This window comes from Fukomys damarensis, unplaced genomic scaffold, assembly GCF_012274545.1.
Source record: "Fukomys damarensis isolate Sample0158 unplaced genomic scaffold, DMR_v1.0_HiC HiC_scaffold_21, whole genome shotgun sequence".
Taxonomy (NCBI): Eukaryota; Metazoa; Chordata; class Mammalia; order Rodentia; family Bathyergidae; genus Fukomys; species Fukomys damarensis.
The window spans coordinates 28,690,398-28,708,466 of record NW_022900933.1 but is presented as its reverse complement, the minus strand read 5'-3'; the positions used below and the strand labels follow the sequence as shown (position 1 = coordinate 28,708,466).

General features: G+C 41.3%; 1 protein-coding gene across 1 annotated transcript in view; it reads left to right on the top strand.

The window, feature by feature from the left end:
• The window catches only part of Ptpn21 (protein tyrosine phosphatase non-receptor type 21), a 61,753-nt gene that overhangs the window by 18,939 nt on the left and 24,745 nt on the right, over positions 1–18,069 (top strand). The window contains exons 3-9 of the mRNA XM_010616334.3: positions 2,811–2,908; positions 5,344–5,411; positions 6,158–6,228; positions 8,612–8,699; positions 9,161–9,249; positions 12,603–12,690; positions 13,931–14,010. Coding sequence (XP_010614636.1) covers positions 2,811–2,908; positions 5,344–5,411; positions 6,158–6,228; positions 8,612–8,699; positions 9,161–9,249; positions 12,603–12,690; positions 13,931–14,010 — 582 coding nt within the window. The remainder of the gene's footprint in view (positions 1–2,810; positions 2,909–5,343; positions 5,412–6,157; positions 6,229–8,611; positions 8,700–9,160; positions 9,250–12,602; positions 12,691–13,930; positions 14,011–18,069) is intronic.

Sequence of the window (18,069 nt, the reverse complement as noted above, 5' to 3'; positions counted from 1 at the left end):
AATGGGATGGGATGATCAAATTTACATTGTGCAAGATCTCTCATAATGAGAGGTCAGTTCTATTGTGGCTGATCTCTAAGTTAGAATACAGGTGGTGGCAGGAGACCAGTGAGGAAGGTCTATGACATAATTTAGGCATCAGTCTAGAAAATAGGCTAGAACAAAGGCATTAACCATAGGAACAGTTGAAAGACAGTGGGCCCATTACATTCGCTCAGTAGGGTTGCTAATTGGGTCTAGGAGAACTTAATAGAGCAGTTCCATGGGTGAGTATGAAGCATGGCCATGCATAACAAAGACAGCCCAAGTATTCTGTGAGAGTCCTCAAGGATCTTTACTTTCTCTTGCTGGTCCACCATTCTCAGCGTGTTCTTCAACTCACGAGGTCACTGTACAATCCAAGATATCTACAAAAATTCTAGCCATCATCTGTACAGTGAGGGAGCACAGCAGTGGTTTTCGGGGTGGGGGGTCAGGGGGGTGCTGAGGTATACAAGAAACTCTAGCAGGTGGTGGCGTGTTCTTTGTCTTCGGGCAATGATTTCATGAATACTCTTACGTGTCAGAATGACCTGTTAGCTCTATGCAGTTTGTTACATGCTGATTATACATCAAAAAAGGTGTTACCATTCAAAGATACTTTAAGGAAGAAAAAGGGGAGAACAAAACTAAATATTGCCATGCCTTGACACTGTATTTGACTGCCTTGAAACTCATCAAGTTTGATAGTTTTCCCCCAAAGTTTTGTCCAGGTGCTGGTTTGTTTGGCACTTCATGCACAAGCTAGAACTGTTCCATGTTGATTGCCATGTGACTCACTCCCCTTTCCAGTCAAAACGATGTGTTGCATCCTTGTTGTTTTCAGTACACATGGCATCTCTGGGAGCAAATTAACAGTGACTACCAAGGTACCACTGTAACAAAAGTGAAAGGAATGAAAATTTGCGAGAAAAGTATGCGCATAAACAGCAGAAAATGGCCACCCAGTATTACAAAATGAACAAAAGAAACTTAAGAAAATGACATGTATTGAAATCCAAATTAGATGAGCTTAGGAATGATCTGGTTATGCAGTAAGAGGTGAACAGGAAAATAAAGCTAACAGAAGCAATAAAAGAATTAGAGATAATTTTAAAACAATAGAAACATTATAAATTTAGACGACAAGACCAAAAATTAAAACACATGCACTAAGATTCTCTAAAGGAGAAAGTCAGAACATCAATGAAAACAATTTTTTTTAAACCATAATAAAACTTCTTTGAAAGGCTAATGACTTGAAGCTGTTACATTGAACAGACAAACTGCGTTCCCAGAACTCAGCCAAGAGTATTCAGTGCCATGATATACCCTGCAAAGTCACTGGAAATTGAGTATGTAGACAAAAACTCTGTTACTCACGAATTCAAGGTGGCATCAGACTTTTGGAAGAACACTTCGTGACAACACATACAAGAATGACATTTAACATACTTGAGGAACTATGAGGTGGTATATCTCGCAAAAATGACCTTTAAATATGCCATATTAAGAATGCCATATTAAAGTAACAGAAACTCACTTCCTCACGGTGTGGAGATCTCAGCATAGCTGGTGCTGGCCAGGGATCCCTTCCTGGGTTGCAGACCTTCTTGGGACCTCACGTGGCAGAAGGAGTAAACTCTCTAATTGTTATAAAACATCAGTTCCATCAAGAAGTCCCCACCCTCACAGCTTCGTCTAAACCTTGTAACCTCCTAATGGAGCCATCCTGAAGTATCCCCATGTGGTGGATTAGAGCTTTAACACGCACACTTGTGGTGCTGAGTACAGTTCAGTCCTCAGCAGGATGTAAAGGCCCAAACATTTGGGTACACGCAGGAACGTGGAAACTGTTGCTTTTGCATGCCCTGCGGGAGCTAACATACAACCCATCTTTAGTCAGCTACTTAGTGATTAAGCAAGCTTCACCATTATCTGTGTCTGGGACCTAGAAACAGTGACAAGTAGGTGTTAATGAACACCCTGGCTCATGATTTTAGTCTTAATACCATTTTCCATAAGAGGAATTCGAATTCTGTGGGGGAGACAGTGCTCCTGTCAGGGCTAAGACCACTGATGATGTCAGAAGACCCCGGAACTTATTTGAAGAAATGTTTATTAGCAAAAGAGGAAATTGTGAGCCAGGGATTTAGCTCAGTGGTGCCGCCGCCTGCCTGGCAAATGCAAGGTCCTGAGTTCGATCCCCGGTACCACCCAAAATAAAATAAATAAAAATTCAGGAAGTTACATATTATGAACTGATGAATTTTTAAAAATATACTTGATGGCCGGGCGTGGTGGCGCTCGCCTGTAATCCCAGCACTCGGGAGACTGAGGCAGGAGGATCGCTGGGAGTTCGAGACCAGCCTGGGCTACATAGTGAGTTCCAGGTCAGATTCAACTACATAGTGAGACCCTGTCTCAAATAACCAGAAAAAAAAAACAAAAACAAAAAACCAAAAAACAAAAAATATACTTGATGTATTTCAATCTATATAGTTCATAATATGTAACTTCCTGAATTTTTATCCAAATGCGGAAGTGATACAGAGGAAATACTGCTGACTGACCTACAGTACCTGATTGCTGATAATAACAGCTATTGTTTGAGTGCACTTTTGACAAGGGTGCATGTGTAAGCACAGTCAAGGACATTATTATTCTTTGAAACCATCTGCAGTTAAGGTTTCATTTGGCTGGTTTATGTTCTTCTACCAAATTATAGTGAAATGCTTTATCTTGATTGAAGATATTACTGACTTTATAACAATTGACATTTTTTAAAATAGGTATCAGTATTATCTGCAGCTGAAGAAAGATATCTTGGAAGGAAACATTCCTTGTACTTTAGAACAAGCAATTCAGCTAGCAGGCTTAGCTGTTCAAGGTAAATAATGCATATTAAGTGATTAAAGTAATAGTTAATAATGTAATAGTTCTATAAGATCAAAACAGTAATGGTTTCTTAAAGTAACTGGCTTTCTGTGTACATCTTTAGTGGTGTTGATATATTTACAAAAAATATACTATTATTTAAGGGGCTCCCCTGTAGGAGAAATGAGGCAGGTGTGGGCGCCACTGGGCTAAATCCCCAGCCCTTCTTGTAGGAGAAATGAATTTGAATTACTACGCTGAGCTATGAGATTTTTGGAAAGTTAACTATGTTATATGTCTAAAGGTCTAACAGGCCAATGTATAGAAATACACATATTTTTAAAACATTCAATATGCTACATATTAATCTAGCTCCAGGGCTTGATATGCTATGAGCTAATATCTTAGGAAGAAATACCTGTCAAGCAGTGAGGTTGGGGAGGTGATAGTCACTTTAAGTACATTTCATTTGTTTGATTTTGTAAGTAATTTTCCCGGTTTATAGAGCATCATCAATCACAATGAGTGATTTTGTATTTCATGATCTTTTTTTGGGGGGGGGTGTTGGGGATGAAGCTCTGTCTTGTGCGTGCTTAGCAAGTGCTGTACCACTGAACAATATCCTCAGTCCTCAAGGATTTGTCAGTTGTTTAATTCTTTCTTTTTTTTTGTATGCTTAAAGTATACATATTTACATGTATGTATATACTCGGGTGAATTTTGATACAGTATCATTTCAAGTGATAACTGGCATTTAACCTTTAGAACTGAAATTTAATAAAAAAAAATTAATAAAGTTCCTCCAGATATTAATAGGCATGGAGATGTCATTTTTAAATGAATGTCTGACACATATGGAACTGTATTCCTTTTGCAAGTACTTTTTATTTTCTGAAGTGTCATCTTTGACTTTAAGAACACTTTTTCATAAGCTTTTTGCATGACCGTAGCCAGAAGGGCGAGAAGCTATTTTCATAAGCTTTCTCCTGAGCTCTTAAATTTTTAATTTATTTAATTTAATTCTTTTGAGACAAGGTCTTATTTTATAGGCCAGGCTGGCCTTAAACTCACCATTCTCTTACCTCAGCCTCCCACGTATCTATTGTTTTTTTTGGTACTGGGGATTGAACTTGGGACCTTGTGCTTGTGAGGCAGGTGGTGGAACCACTGAGCTAAATCTCCATCCCTTCTATTCATTTTTTTAACAATTAAAAATTTCAACCCTTGCTGAGCATGGTGACACATGCCTATAATCCCAGCACTCGGGAGGCTGAGGCAGGAGGATTGCAAACCACCCTGGGCTACATAGTGAGTTCCAGGTCAATCTCAACTACATAGTGAATCTCAAAAACAAAACAAAATAAAACAAAATAAAAAAACAAACAAACAAAAAATTTCAACCCTCCACTAAACAAATACAGTGGACTCTCAAGTCAAGTCCAGCCTGACATATGAACAGCTTGGATTACAACCAGAATTTTAGTTTTAACATATGTCCAAAGTCTTGAGTTATGACCCAAATGTCAGCTGCTTGTGCTTCCAGATGGTGTCAGATACAGATTTAACCCTTAAAGAGTTCTGGAAGGAACATTACAACATCCTTTTGTGTGTGGGGTTAACTGAGAAATCCTGGGCCATTGTCTCTCTTAGGACACTGAGTGTACAGGAGAAAGACTTTGAAGGCTATTGAGCCTTCAATTGACCAACTTGGGTTACAATTAGCCCTCATAGAATGAATTGAGTTTGTAAGTTAGAGGTCCACTGTGCATCTATCTGTAACAAATACAAGTGATCTAATTCCAATCCCCAGCTTGGTTTCTTCTTGACATTTTTATGTGTATAAGAAAGCATGGGCAGGTGTGGTTGAGCAAGCCTGTAATCCCAGCATGTGGGAGGCTGAGGCAGGCAAATCGCTGCAAGTTTGAGGGCAGCCTGATCTACAAATGAGTTGAAGGCCACCCTGGACTACATAGTAAGACCTTACTATGTAGGTCTTACTAAGAAACCAACACCTGGACTAGGGGTTTAGCTCAGTGGCACCGTGCCTGCCTTGTAAGTGCAAGGTCCTGATTTTGATCCATAGTACCAAAAACAAAACAAACAAAACTGAAACAAAACAAACTCCCTAATACACACATCATTATAGGATAGGTTTTGTTTGGTTTTTAATCATAAAAAGAGTATAATATATATAATATACTCTGTATATTATACATATATTGTGACTTTTAAAAACTTGAGCCATAACATTTTCCAAGTCAAGACACAAGAACTTACCTAAGTAATATTTTACAAGGTGTTTTAAATACCCATCCTACAGTTTTCAGACAGACTCGACTTCTGAGTCATAAACACACCATCTCTGTTCTGCCTGCTGAACTTTGTTATGCACATTCCGCTATGCAGATTAAATATAATCAACATGTGAATATGTGTCATTTTCTATAGCTGATTTCGGGGACTTTGATCAGTATGAATCCCAGGACTTTCTTCAGAAATTTGCCTTATTTCCTGTGGTAAGTCTTCTTTTTGCATTGGACTTTTTTGTAAAAGGCCCTTAGAAATTCCTGAAATGAAGTCCATGTGGTGTCTGCTTCCTAGACTAGAGTAGTGTGAAGAACTCAGTTCCCGCGCAGACATCTGGAGTGTCAGTTCTTTCCCTGTTGTAGTCTTCTTGGTACTCGTGAACTTTCAGAAGCTGAAGTCTGTAGCCACTGCTGTACCTGAAAGATTAGTTTTCTATTTGAATGTGAGTCTAGGAGGGGGATTTGTTTCCAGCTTCTCAGAACCACATAGAGGTTTTGCTTTTAACTGAAGGCCTGAAACCTCATAAAGGTCATGTTGAAGTGAATCTAACCTCCTATCGGCCATCTAAAGCAGACATTGTCTTCTGCTTTTAAAAGTCGTTACTGATGGAGGGGACATGAGAACGGCATGGCACACTCTTCTGAGCGTCTACACAACCAGCCAGAGAAGGCTCAAGATGTTTTCACGCTGGGTCAGAACTGGCTGGCAGGTGTCACCAACCTGAACGGACTCAGCTGGAATTTTCTCTGGGATGAGTTGAAGAGGGAGGGCAGGTTTCTCGGCTGGACGAGTGGCTGAACAGAAGCCACTTCATTCCTTAGATTGCAATGACACATATAAGCACAGCTCCCACATATTAATACTAGTCATGATTTTGCCGGAATCGAGAGTTAATAACGGCAGCAATGATTCCTCCTAAGATATTTACATGTGTACTGCTCTGTGTGTTCCTCAGGGGTGGCTGCAAGATGAAAAAGTGTTGGAAGAAGCAACCCAAAAGGTGGCCTTGCTACATCAAAAATACAGGTAACACCAAGAAATAAGGCATGGTGATAGTGTGGAATTATTTCTGTTTGAATTTGAAGTCTATATCGACACATTACATTTGGAACTCCACTCTAGCTCCACACGTAGCCAGCATTTCCATAGCACACTCTGTGCCGAGCGTGTTTAAGGGGACACTGAGCCACATTCATTCGTCAGTCATGTTTTACCACTGAGGAAGTGAAAAGCAGTCAGTCATTAAAGGGTGCCAGGTCATCACCTTGTAGATGAAGGAATAGTATAGGGGAAGGCAGCATTAGGAAGATTGTTTCCTTTTCTTTCTTTTTTTTTAAAAGAAGATTCATTTCTTTTACAGTGCAGCAAGTGTAGTAATTTCCCCCAGGGTACTTTTAGACACAATATTTCTGTCATCTGGGAGGCTATGATAAAAGCACTGGTGCTGCTTGCCCTGACTGTGCTTTTTCTCTCTGCTTCTGTATACCTCCGTGCTGGGGGTATGACTTTCTTTGATGGTGAATCTCTGTGTGGCCTATGAGAAAAATCTTCTCTTAGAGAGTGCTAGCTCTTAATCTCAGCCCAGTATCATACAGCTCCAAGTTCTTTATATTCCACTAAATTCTTAAAACTACAGTATTCTATAAGGTAAATATTATCTCCACCTTAGAGATGCGGAAATAAAGCTCACAAAGAGTTTGGTCTTGGGCTGGGGACTTAGCTCAGTGGTTCCACCACCTACCTTGTAAGTGTAAGGACTTGGGTTTGATCCCCAGTACCAGAAAAAAATTTTAAAAATAAAAAAGATTGTAGTCTTTACACGTGGTGGAGGTGGGATGTGAAAGCAAGTCTGTCTGTTACAGCCAATTTTTTTTTTTTTTTTTTTTTTTTTTTTTGTGGTAGTGGTGATTGAATCCATGGCCTTGCTCAAATTCATCTGCAGCTCATATTCTCTGTGTTCTCTTCCGAATTAACCTTTTGCCATTAGTTTCTCTCCATTCCAATCCATACAATCATTCGTAAAAGATTAATCTTCTAAAATATCTCTTTCCTCTTATCTCTCCCTACCTCCTTCCCAAATGTTCACGGATATTTTCTTGCTCTCCATAAGTTGGTGAAATGTTGCCTTTCCATCTCTATTTTCTGCTATCTAAGTGAGCCATTTATTTTTCTCTAGCATGATCGATCCCTGAAGCACACATTATCCTGCGTTATGTCACTTTTAACTCATTCACTTCCGTTGCTCTTCTCTTTTCTTTTTGGTTTTTGGTAATAGGGATTGAATCCAGGGCCTTTACGCTGAACCACACCCCCAGCCCTTTATAAAAATTTTATTTTGAGACCAGATCTCACTAAATTCCCTAGGTTGGACTTGAGCTTGTGATCCTCTTGCCTCAGCCTAAGTCTTCCAGAGTTCTGGGATTACAGGCATGCGCCATCATGCCCAGCGCTTCTGCACTTCTTTAAAAGATAGTAACCTGGGAACTCATTTGTATGAGGCAGAATATTAGATTGGCTCAAAGATACAAACAATAATTTCCTGCCTGCCAAGAGTGCATTCCCAGGCTGTCAGTCATAGGATGGGCAGGACAACCACGTAACAGTAATTATAGTGATGTGGTAAGATAATAGGTGCCTTGGGAGAGGTGTAGGCAGAATGTAGTATGCCTGCTGCACCTGGTAGGGTGGGCACTGGGGAGTCCCAGAAGGTGACAGAGAGGGAGGGGTACAAACACTGAGTTGCAAGGGATTTTGGGGATTGCTCAGGTCCCCATGTGGGTGACAGGTGTACGAGGAGGAGAGAACAATGTGGAGAGGTCCAGAGGTGTGAGTGAGTGTGGTGTATTCAGGAAATGTAAGAGAGTGGAATGGTTGCGGTGTAGGGTGTTGTGGGTGCCCAAGGGAGCAGCAGAGGATGAGGCTGGAAAGGGGAGTCTCCCTGCCAATGAGCACACCTTCTTCTCCCACACTCCCTTCCTGCCAGTCTTTGTAGTACCCCATCGCCTGAGCTAAAAGGGGTTTCTCACTAGCCACCTCATGCGCTTGTTCCCTGCATTTATTATATGACATGTAGCACATGATTCTCAGTAATACCTGACATTTTGGGTAATTAAACAATCGGGAAAACTCCTAGCTTTTCACTTGCTATTTAGGGACTGTTTCGTCTCTCACCTGCTTGTAGTCTAAGGTGTAGGATGTTATAGATCTCACCTGTGTTCAGCTCACTGTTTGGCTGGTAGTCAGCTTTTGCTAAATATTGAAGCATTGAGATAGCCAATTACAGATGCTCAGAAGCCTGGCGTGTTTATCATGTCCTATGCCAGATTCATATGTAGTCTCTATGAAAAGCTTTATTTAAGACATTTTTTATTCCTGTAAACAATCTCACTAACATCTCTTGGGGTTGCAGAGGGCTCACAGCTCCTGATGCTGAAACGCTGTACATGCAGGAGGTAGAAAGAATGGACGGTTATGGAGAAGAGAGCTACCCTGCAAAGGTAAGCGTGGCTTGGAGCGGAGGCTCTAAAATTAGGTGTGGGACAGCACCGGGGCTTTAGCTCAGTGGCACTGCACCTGCCTTGCAAGTGCAAGGTCCTGAGATTGATCCCCACTACCAAAAAAACCCCCAAAAAACCAAACCGTAATTCAAAATTAGTTGTAGGAATTTGAGAGAATAGTGAGAAAGCTTGAGGATGGCCTGATCTTCAAGTCTGGAAGCTTCAAAACCGAGGTCCTTGTGACCAGAATTTGGTAGTAAAGCACATTCTCATTTTTCAGTTTGTGTTTTGAACTGATCAGGAAATACAGTTCCAATTTGCATACATATTCACAAGATAATACGGTCTTCTGAACATTTTATGTTCGAGTTTAGGGAAAACCAATTTAAGGAACTGGATGTAAAGTTGTTGCAGTTCTTATACCTCTGCTTCCTGATTCTTTCTCTGCTCTATGCTTTTAGGACAGCCAAGGAAGCGACATATCCATTGGAGCATGTCTCGAGGGTATCTTTGTGAAACACAAGAATGGAAGGCCTCCTGTGATATTTAGGTATTTTTCTTTCTTTTTTATGTGTGCATTCTGTGGCTGCTATTGATGATATTAAAAAACAAAACAAAACAAACAAACAAAAAACCTGCTCACAAGTCTCTCCCAAGGTCTCAGTAGAAAACGGAAATATTCCCTTCCTAGACCAAAATGTGGCCTGAAAGTAGTGAGTGGTTTATTAATGTGCTGTTCTCTTCAGTACCCAAGTGTAGAAAATAGTGCTTCTGGGGCTGGGGATTTAGTTCAGTGCTTCTGCCGCCTGCCTTGCAAGTGCAAGGTCCTGAAAAAGAAAATAGTGCTCTGACAATGGCCTACTTATTAAATGCTTAAAAATTTGTGACCCTTTTCTTGCCAAATGGAGGCCATTCTTCGATTTGATCTGAATTTTTCATTTGAGCTCTGGTTTCTAGAGTACTTGTTGTGGAAAATTTAGACCTTTCTTTTGACTCTACTTATGTAACAAAATTCTTCAAATACCAACATCTCAGCAAATTTCAATTACTTTTTGTAATGTTGATTTTTTTCCCTCCAGATTATAAAGAAGTGATACTACTATTCATTTGTTGGAAATCTTGGCGTGTACATAATAGGAAAGAGAACTGGTATATAAAGATGTCTTAATGGTTGCTGTGATAGATGTAAACTACCGAATGTCAAAGTTACAGATGGCTTACATTTCCTTTTTAGATTCTGTGTTCCAGTTACTATCTGAAACAGAAAGTGGATCATATTGTTCAGTTATTGTTCATTACCGTTCCTTAAAATTTGTAATTTTAGAAAATCCACAGTGTCATTTCATAGGAATATTTGCAGTTTTACTCTGAAGTCTACCTTCTCTTGATAAAAATAGTAAAAATTTCTATTTTTATAAAGTATTAAACATATCCTATCACTTTCAGTTTTTGGTTATTTTGTGTCTACCATTTATTGAATGCAGTTTATCATGCAGTAGATACTATGCTGAATGCTTTCTGTGTGTTTTTTCATGCGATCTTTATAACAACTCTGAACGGTATGTGTTACCACCATTTTGCCTGTGGGATAATTGGGGCTTATAAAAGCTGAGTAATTTGTCCATGGCCTCCCAGTTATGAACTGGGACTTGAATTCAGATTGTCTACTTTCAGCTTGTGCTCTTAGTCACCATATTGAGCAGCTCTCTCTTTTTTTTAGATTACTTTTTTTTTTTTTGGTACCGGAGATCAAACTTGGGTCCTAGCGCTTCAAGGCAGGTGGTGGAACCACTGAGCTAAATCCTCCCCCGCTTTTTAAATTCCTCCTATCTCTTATTCCTCGACTCTCTCCCGCCCAATATACACTATTCAAGCTTTCTAAGCCATCCCTTTCATTTCTTTTTAAGAAGTAGTTTTTCCTTTTAAAAACTTTCACTAACCAGGTGAGGACGTACATGCCTGTAGTCCCAGCTACCAGGGAGACTGAGGCAGGAAGATCAAAATGGCTGTGTAGTGAATGTCAGGCCAGCCTGGAACATAGTGAGACCCTGTCTCAAAAAACCAAAACCCAGAAAGCTCTTTTCACGAAGGTGGCATCTCAATGACTGTGACCTCAGAGAGAAGACACAGCTCAAGGAGCAGCACTCCCTTCCTACCCCATACCACCCTGGGCTGGCTGCTCTCCTTAGGCAGTTGTGCTCTTGTCTCCAAGCCAGTCATGAAGTTTTCCAAACATGCTGAGCTGTGGGACAGGGACAGAAAATAGATCTGGGCTGTACCTGGAGGGTAGAATGCTGACCGCAATGACAGGGTTGTATGGAAATTCCAGACATCCAGCCAGTTGCCTTTATCAGCAAATAGGTTGACTGATTTGTTGTCTGATTGATTCATAGTAGTGGAGATGGAACACAGAGCCTTCTTGTTGATCTGCATCCCCAGCTCCTTTTTTAATATTTTATTTTGAAACAGGGTCTAGCTAAGTGGCTAAGTTGCCCAGGTTGGGCTTGAACTTAAGATTCTCTTGCCTCAGCCTCCCACAGTGCTGGGGTCACAGGCATGCGCCACTGTGCCAGGCCGAATAGGAATTTTTTTTTTTTTTTTTTGGTACTGGGATTGAACTCTGGACCTTGCACTTGTGAGGTGGGCAGTGGAACCACTGAACTAAATCCCCAGCTGGATAGGAATTTTAAAAATCGCCTTCTTTAATATGATGTGAATAATATTTACTTTTAACAATTAAACATTGAATCACTACTGAATTACTTTTAAAACTTTACACAAATAAATATAATACAAGGTGAACACTTTTAATCCACAACTCTAAAATATGAAATTTGAAACTTTTGAACTCCAACGTAATGCTCATGAAGTTTTAGATTTCGGGGTGAGGCATGTAGTTCAGTGGTAGAGTGCTTGGCTAGCAGGTGTGGGGCCTTGGACTTGATCCCCATCATCATGTACACACAAATAGTTTTAGGTTTTGGAACATTTCATGTTCTGGATTTTTAGATTAGGGCCGCTTAACTGGTAGTCTATGTAAATACTCCAAATTCCAAAAACTGAAACACTTCTAATCCAAAGCACTTCTGAAGAAAGATAATGTAACTCATACAATGAAGAAGTGTAAAGCAGGTTAACTTTGCCCTGTTTATAAAGTTACACAGCTATGTAAGAAAGCAAGTGTTAATAAATGAAAGCTAAATTTGATAAGGCAGAATTAGAAATATAGGCTATTGTGTCTTAGTAACACACCCAGAATGGTTCATTCCTTGGGTTCCCAGCACCTAACTTAATCTTTACCCTGCAGCTTTTTAGAGCACTGCTCTCCTGCTTTTATTTTTTTACTTATTTATTTATTGGTACCGGGGATCGAACTCAGGATCTTGTGCTTGCAAAGCAGGCGGCAGAACCACTGAGTTAAATCCCTGGCCCTCCTCCTCTGCTTTTGTGCCTTCTTTTATCCTGTTTCACTACAACATTCGGCAATACTTGTTTGTTTATATCCTGTCCTCGCACGCAGCACCACCATCTAAAGTGCCCCTTTGGACTAATGTTAGTGTCCCCAGGACTTATACAATCTGCCATGTTATGATGGGTGTCCTTTATAACATTTGTTGAATGAATAGTTGTGGCATTGGAGATCTTTGACCATCAAGCTAATCTAATAAATGAGGATAATATATTTTACATCTTTCAAATGCCTTCTTCCTTCATTTACTGTGCATGCATTTATTTTTGTAAGTGGCTGATGTTGCTTCGATTAGAAAATACATGCTAGGCAATTAACATTTTATTTCAAAACGATTAACAAAACATTATGCACTAAGCTTAACGAGAAGTCATGTGTTCTGACTCCTCACCTACACGTGATCACTCACATTGCCATCCTCTGTTGTTTTATAGGTGGCACGATATTGCTAACATGTCCCACAACAAGTCCTTTTTTGCATTAGAGCTGGCTAACAAAGAGGAGACCATCCAGTTTCAAACTGTGAGTAAAAAATAAGAAATCTGCACGGACTGCTCTTAAAAAAGCATAAAGTTAGCATTTCTCTGAGCCTTTGGAGGGGAACAGTAGCATTACAATTGTAATGTTTCCTAATTTTATTTTATTTTTGGTACCAGTGTTCGAACCCTAACTGTATAAGACTTTATGAAGTTGTGAAATATAATATTTTGTTTTACTTATTTATTTTTGGTACGAGGGATTGAACTCGGGTCCTTGCGCTTGCGAGGCAGACAATGGAACCACTGAGCTAAACCCCTGGCCCTTGAAATATGATGGTTTTGTTTTTTTGTTTTTTTGGTACCAGAGATCAAACTCGCGTTCTTGTGCTTACAACGCAGGCAGCAGAACCACTGAGTTACATCCCCGGCCCTGAAATATGATGTTTTGAAAAATGGCACTGGGTAGAAAATGTTTGCTCAGTGAATATTGTTTAACAACTGAATTTTTGGACAGGTGCTATCTCTTTTTTTTTTTTTTTTTTAATTTCAGTGTTGAGAATTGAATCTAGCACTTTCACACTGGAGCTATATCCCCAGCCCTTCTTTTATTTTTTATTTGAGGACTAAGTAGGGGAGAAAACAAGCACCAGTATCTTAATTCCCATGATAATAAATAGCTCTGCAGAAATATATAACAGTTATTTGCTTTCTCTCTCCTTTTTGTTTTTTTTGTTTTTTGATTTTTGAGATAGGGTCTCACTATGTAATTGAGACTGAACTGGAATTCACTATGTAGCCCAGGCTGGTCTTGAACTTACAGTGATCCTCCTGCCTCAACCTCCTGAGTACTGGGATTACAGGTGTGCGCCACCATGCCAGGCTGCTTTTGCTCTCGACCAAGGCCATGTTGAGTTAAGGAGTCAAATATATATATATCTTTTTTTTTTTTTTTTTGTACCAAGGATCAAACTCAGAACCACTGAGCTAAACCCCTGGCAAAAGTTGATATTTTTACAAGTTTCAAATATCCAAGCTACTTTTAAACTGTTTATTATCAGACTTACGCTGTTGGAACAGATTTTTTTTTTAATCCGCATAATTGAAATCCTACTCATAAGATTCATATAATAGGCTCAGTGTTAGAAAATGAAAAAAATCACAGTACGCAGGAAGTGACTGTTATACAGTTCTATCTTTACCTCAGACAAATTGTTTGTTAAAAGTACCAACTTGTACCTTGTGTGTGTGCTTTTATATTACTTTATGCATCTTTTGTTTTCCAGGAAGACATGGAAACAGCAAAGTATGTTTGGAGACTCTGTGTTGCACGACACAAATTTTACAGATTGAACCAGTGTAACCTGTGAGTATCACCTGCTTGTGAGAATTGTAGGACATATGCATTTAAAAATTTAATCTTGAGCTTTCTTGTATAGCTACAAGGAAATTTTATCAAATGGTAACTTTTCCTGATACTTGTATAATAATCTCTTTGTTTTGTTATATATTAAAATGACATCTGTTACCCAGGGCTGGTGTTACACCTGTGTAATTTCAGCACTCTAGGAGACTGAAGCAGAAGGGTTGCAAGTTTGAGCACAGCCTGGGCAACTTAGTGAAACCCAATCCGAAAATAAAAGAAAAAGCAAGGGCTGGGGATTTAACTCAGTGTATAAAGTCCTGGGTTCGATTCATTTTGAACAACAACAACAACAACAAAAAAAACCCATCTTTTTCTCATTTTAGCTTTAGACCAAGTTCTAATCACTACAGTTATGTGTCTGAAAATTTCTTTCAAGTAGTTTTTAGGACCATTCTAATTTTCAGAAGTTAAAAAAGAGAAAAATATTCGTTATGTTTTTTAGTCAGCTTTTCAAGTCTTGTGAAGAATTCAGGCCCCTTCTCCCTAACGTACATTTGCAGTGACCAGCCTGTTTCCCACTCTGCTGAGTTCTCCTCGGGCGTGCAGACGTGCCGCGATCTCCCACCCATGAGTCCTTCACTCTGCCTTTAGCCCTAGCACCAGCAGCGCCTCTGCTTTCGGAGTGGACTTCGCGGGAGTGCTGTGCTCTCTTCCCTCCCACCCCATTGCCATGCGCATCGCATAGAGGAAGCTGCTTGCCTGGTCAGCTGACCTTCCCTCAGGGGGCGTTTTCTTTTGTTTTTGGTACCAGGGATCAAACTGGGGTCCTTGAGCTTGCGTGGCAGGTGCTGGGACCACTGCGCTAAATCGCGGCCCAGGGGGCGTTTTTTGGGAGCTCTGTCCTTGTTCCACAGCACTGAGCTTCTTGCTGCTCCTTCCTCCCTGGGCTGCCGGGACCCTCCCGCTTTCCTCCCTGTAGGCTCGGCTAGTGCCAGAAGGCCTTTCCCCCTCCAGGGGTTTTCACCTGACCTCAGGCTGACGTGCTAGCTGCTCAGCAGACTGTATCTCTAGTCCCACCTCTCCTTGAGCTCCAGAGTCCTGCATCCTGCTGCCTATATGACTTGTGCCTTTGGGTCCCTAGTGGGCACCTCACTTTGATATGCCTAAAACAGATCTCTTGTTCTCCTCCTCCTTTACCTGCCCAAAGCCCCACTTCTCTGACGTTTCCTGTGTCCACGAGAGGCAGCACACTACACTTACCCAGTTGCCCTGGTCCCAGACCTACAGTACCTGATTCATCTTTTTCCTATCGTATCCAGTTCATCAGCAAGACCTGCTAGCTCCACCTTCAAAACATCTGACATCTGAGCATTTTTACCCCCCATTAACGAAATTTGTGTCCGTGCCATCATTTTCAGCTGAGGGTTTGCAGCAGTCTTCTGACTTTCATTTCTGTCTTCCTGTGTAGCTTTTTTCTGTAAGTCAGCCAGCCAGAATGATTGTGGTTTAATGTGAGTCAGATCCTATCACTCCTCTTAAACCCCTCCCTTGGAATCCATCTAACTTACCAAAGTGTATGAGGGCGAAATGATGTGGTCCTTGCCTGGTTCCGGCCTTGTTTCCTTGAACCTCATCTTTGCTCATTGCATTGCAGCCACACTGTATCCCTGCTGTGAGCAGATTCCCCTCTCGGGGTGGTGTGCTTGTTCCTTCCTGTGTGGAGTACATGTTTGCCTACGCCTTCTCATGCCTCGCTCCTTCGTTGCCACCAATTGTCATATCAGAGGTGCCCTCTTCAGAGGCTGACCACCCTCTGTCACTCTTCCTCCACTACCCTGTTTATCCTCTTCCCTGCTATTCTTCATAGCACTTAGGGTCGTATTTGTTTGTGTATTGCCCCCCACCTGCAGTGATTTCTACAGTGATGCGTGGGAGCAGATGCTCTCCCACCTTAACTGCTCTATTTTCAGTACCATCCAAGGGTCTGGCTCTCTCGAGGCCTCTATGAATCTGCTCAGTGAGTCTATAGAAGCAGATAATTAGAGTTCTGCTTTGGGAGGTGAGCGATGCCGCAGGCTCCCTTCGGAAAAAGGTTCCCCAACAGAACAGCCAAAGTAGGAAGGGCTTTGGCAATGTGATACCTAAACTGAATGCTTTCGCTAAGTTGTCCTCGTGCTCCTGGGCCAGTGCAGCGCCTTCTGGTTGGCCGTCCGCCCCTCTCACTGTCTCCACTCAGGTATCCTGGATGGATGTAAAGATGCAGCACTGCTCTTAGACTTACAGGTCAGCACCAGATTTGAGTCTGTTCTACTCTCCCGTGCCTCCTGGCTACACAATGAAGGGCAGGCTTCTGGATCCCCCATCCCTGGCTCGCCTGCCTCAGCTCTGCTGAGCCTTGGTGCTGGCTCCTAAAATTCATTGTTCTCTTTGTGCTAATGCCTCTCACAGCCCAGGCTGTTGCAGTGGATGTACTTCTTCCCTGCAGGCGCTCAGTCATTCTTTAAGATCTAGTTTTGGTGCTGGACATGTAGCTCAGTGGTAGAACCATCCTGTTCTCCGACAAGCATTCATAACACATAAGAGGATTTTAGTAAACACTTGCTGTGTGTCAAGCATCATGCCGGGAGCTTGTATCCTCTGTAGTCCTCTAGTCACCCTCTTTGGCACATTATTATTGCTGCCTCTTTACGGACGAAGGTCTGGAGATTTAGGTGAAATGTGTTGCCCCTGCTGCGCCGTGGCAGCAGGACTACAGCCTGTGCTCTGAGCACATTTACCAGGCTGCTGGAGTACAGGTGCCTGCTGTTCCCTGTGGATTGGATGGGATGGAGCTCCGTGAGGGCAGGGCCTCCTCACACTCATCCTTATGTCCTCTCTGGCCAGGTGCTGCCCAGCAGGTGAGGGCTTCCTGAATTATGGAAGCCTGAGTGAGTGGTGGAAATTATAGGGGAGAAGAACCCCTTTACCCTTTGTCTGCTTTCTTTTACTCCTGATTGTAAATTGGCCACAAGGGGAAGTCTTAAAAGAGCATTTGTGTCCTTTTGTGCCAGGAAGGAAGGAGAGGCTGTGGAAGGACTTGCTGTTTTATACTGTGTCAAAGGAACCAGGCAGGAGTGACAGTTCAGAGAATAGGCAGACAGGGCCAGTGCGATGGGAGCCACCCAGTGATTAGCACGGAGGTACAGCCTTCCTCTCTTCGCTGCTCTCCCCCACACTGTTAGCCAAGACGGGTTTTGGTAATTAGTAACTCACAGCAGGGGTTGGGGGAAGGCCTGCTTCTTTTTGGTCTATTTGTGTATGAATGTGCTCCCCCTGCTGGTTAGATTCGATGGTGGTGCTAGCGCAGGATCCCTGAACGTATCTGGGGCTCTTTGGGCTGGCCTGGTTACCCAGCCTTGTGTGACATTATTTATTATTTCTATTAAAGCAGTAAATTTATAATGTGTGGGAACGCTGCGTTTTCATTTTAAAGACTTTCATATAAGAATGTTCATACCGAGCCATCATTATTTCACTTCAGTCCTTTTCTGGAAAATAATGGAGAATCAGTTATTCCGAATAAGCCATAAAATATAATCTCCTTCCAGTAAACATCCATATTGGTGGGTGGTTAATGGCTTTGTTTTGCAGTGCTATTGGATTTCACATGCTTGGCCAGTGCTTGACCACAGAGCTACATCCCCAGCCCTAATCCCTTCTTTTTAGAAGCATTTTTGGGCAAATCATCAGCCAATAATGATTTTTAAGATTCAGAGGGAAAAGCAACAAATGATTGTGGTAAATAGTCCAGCCTCAGATATATGCTTCTTGTAATATTGTTTTTAATTGACAAGTGTGAATAAAACGAATGTAATTAGTTGCACATATTATATCTATAAGGGACATTTGATTTTTTTGGACAATGGAATAATTATGTATAAAAAGCTATTTTCCAAATTTTGTTTTATGTATCTAGATTATGGAAGCTCATTTCTGTGAACTACTCCTGTGTAATTATTTATGATTCATTTTATATATATATGTGTGTGTATATATATGTATATATGTGTACACACACAC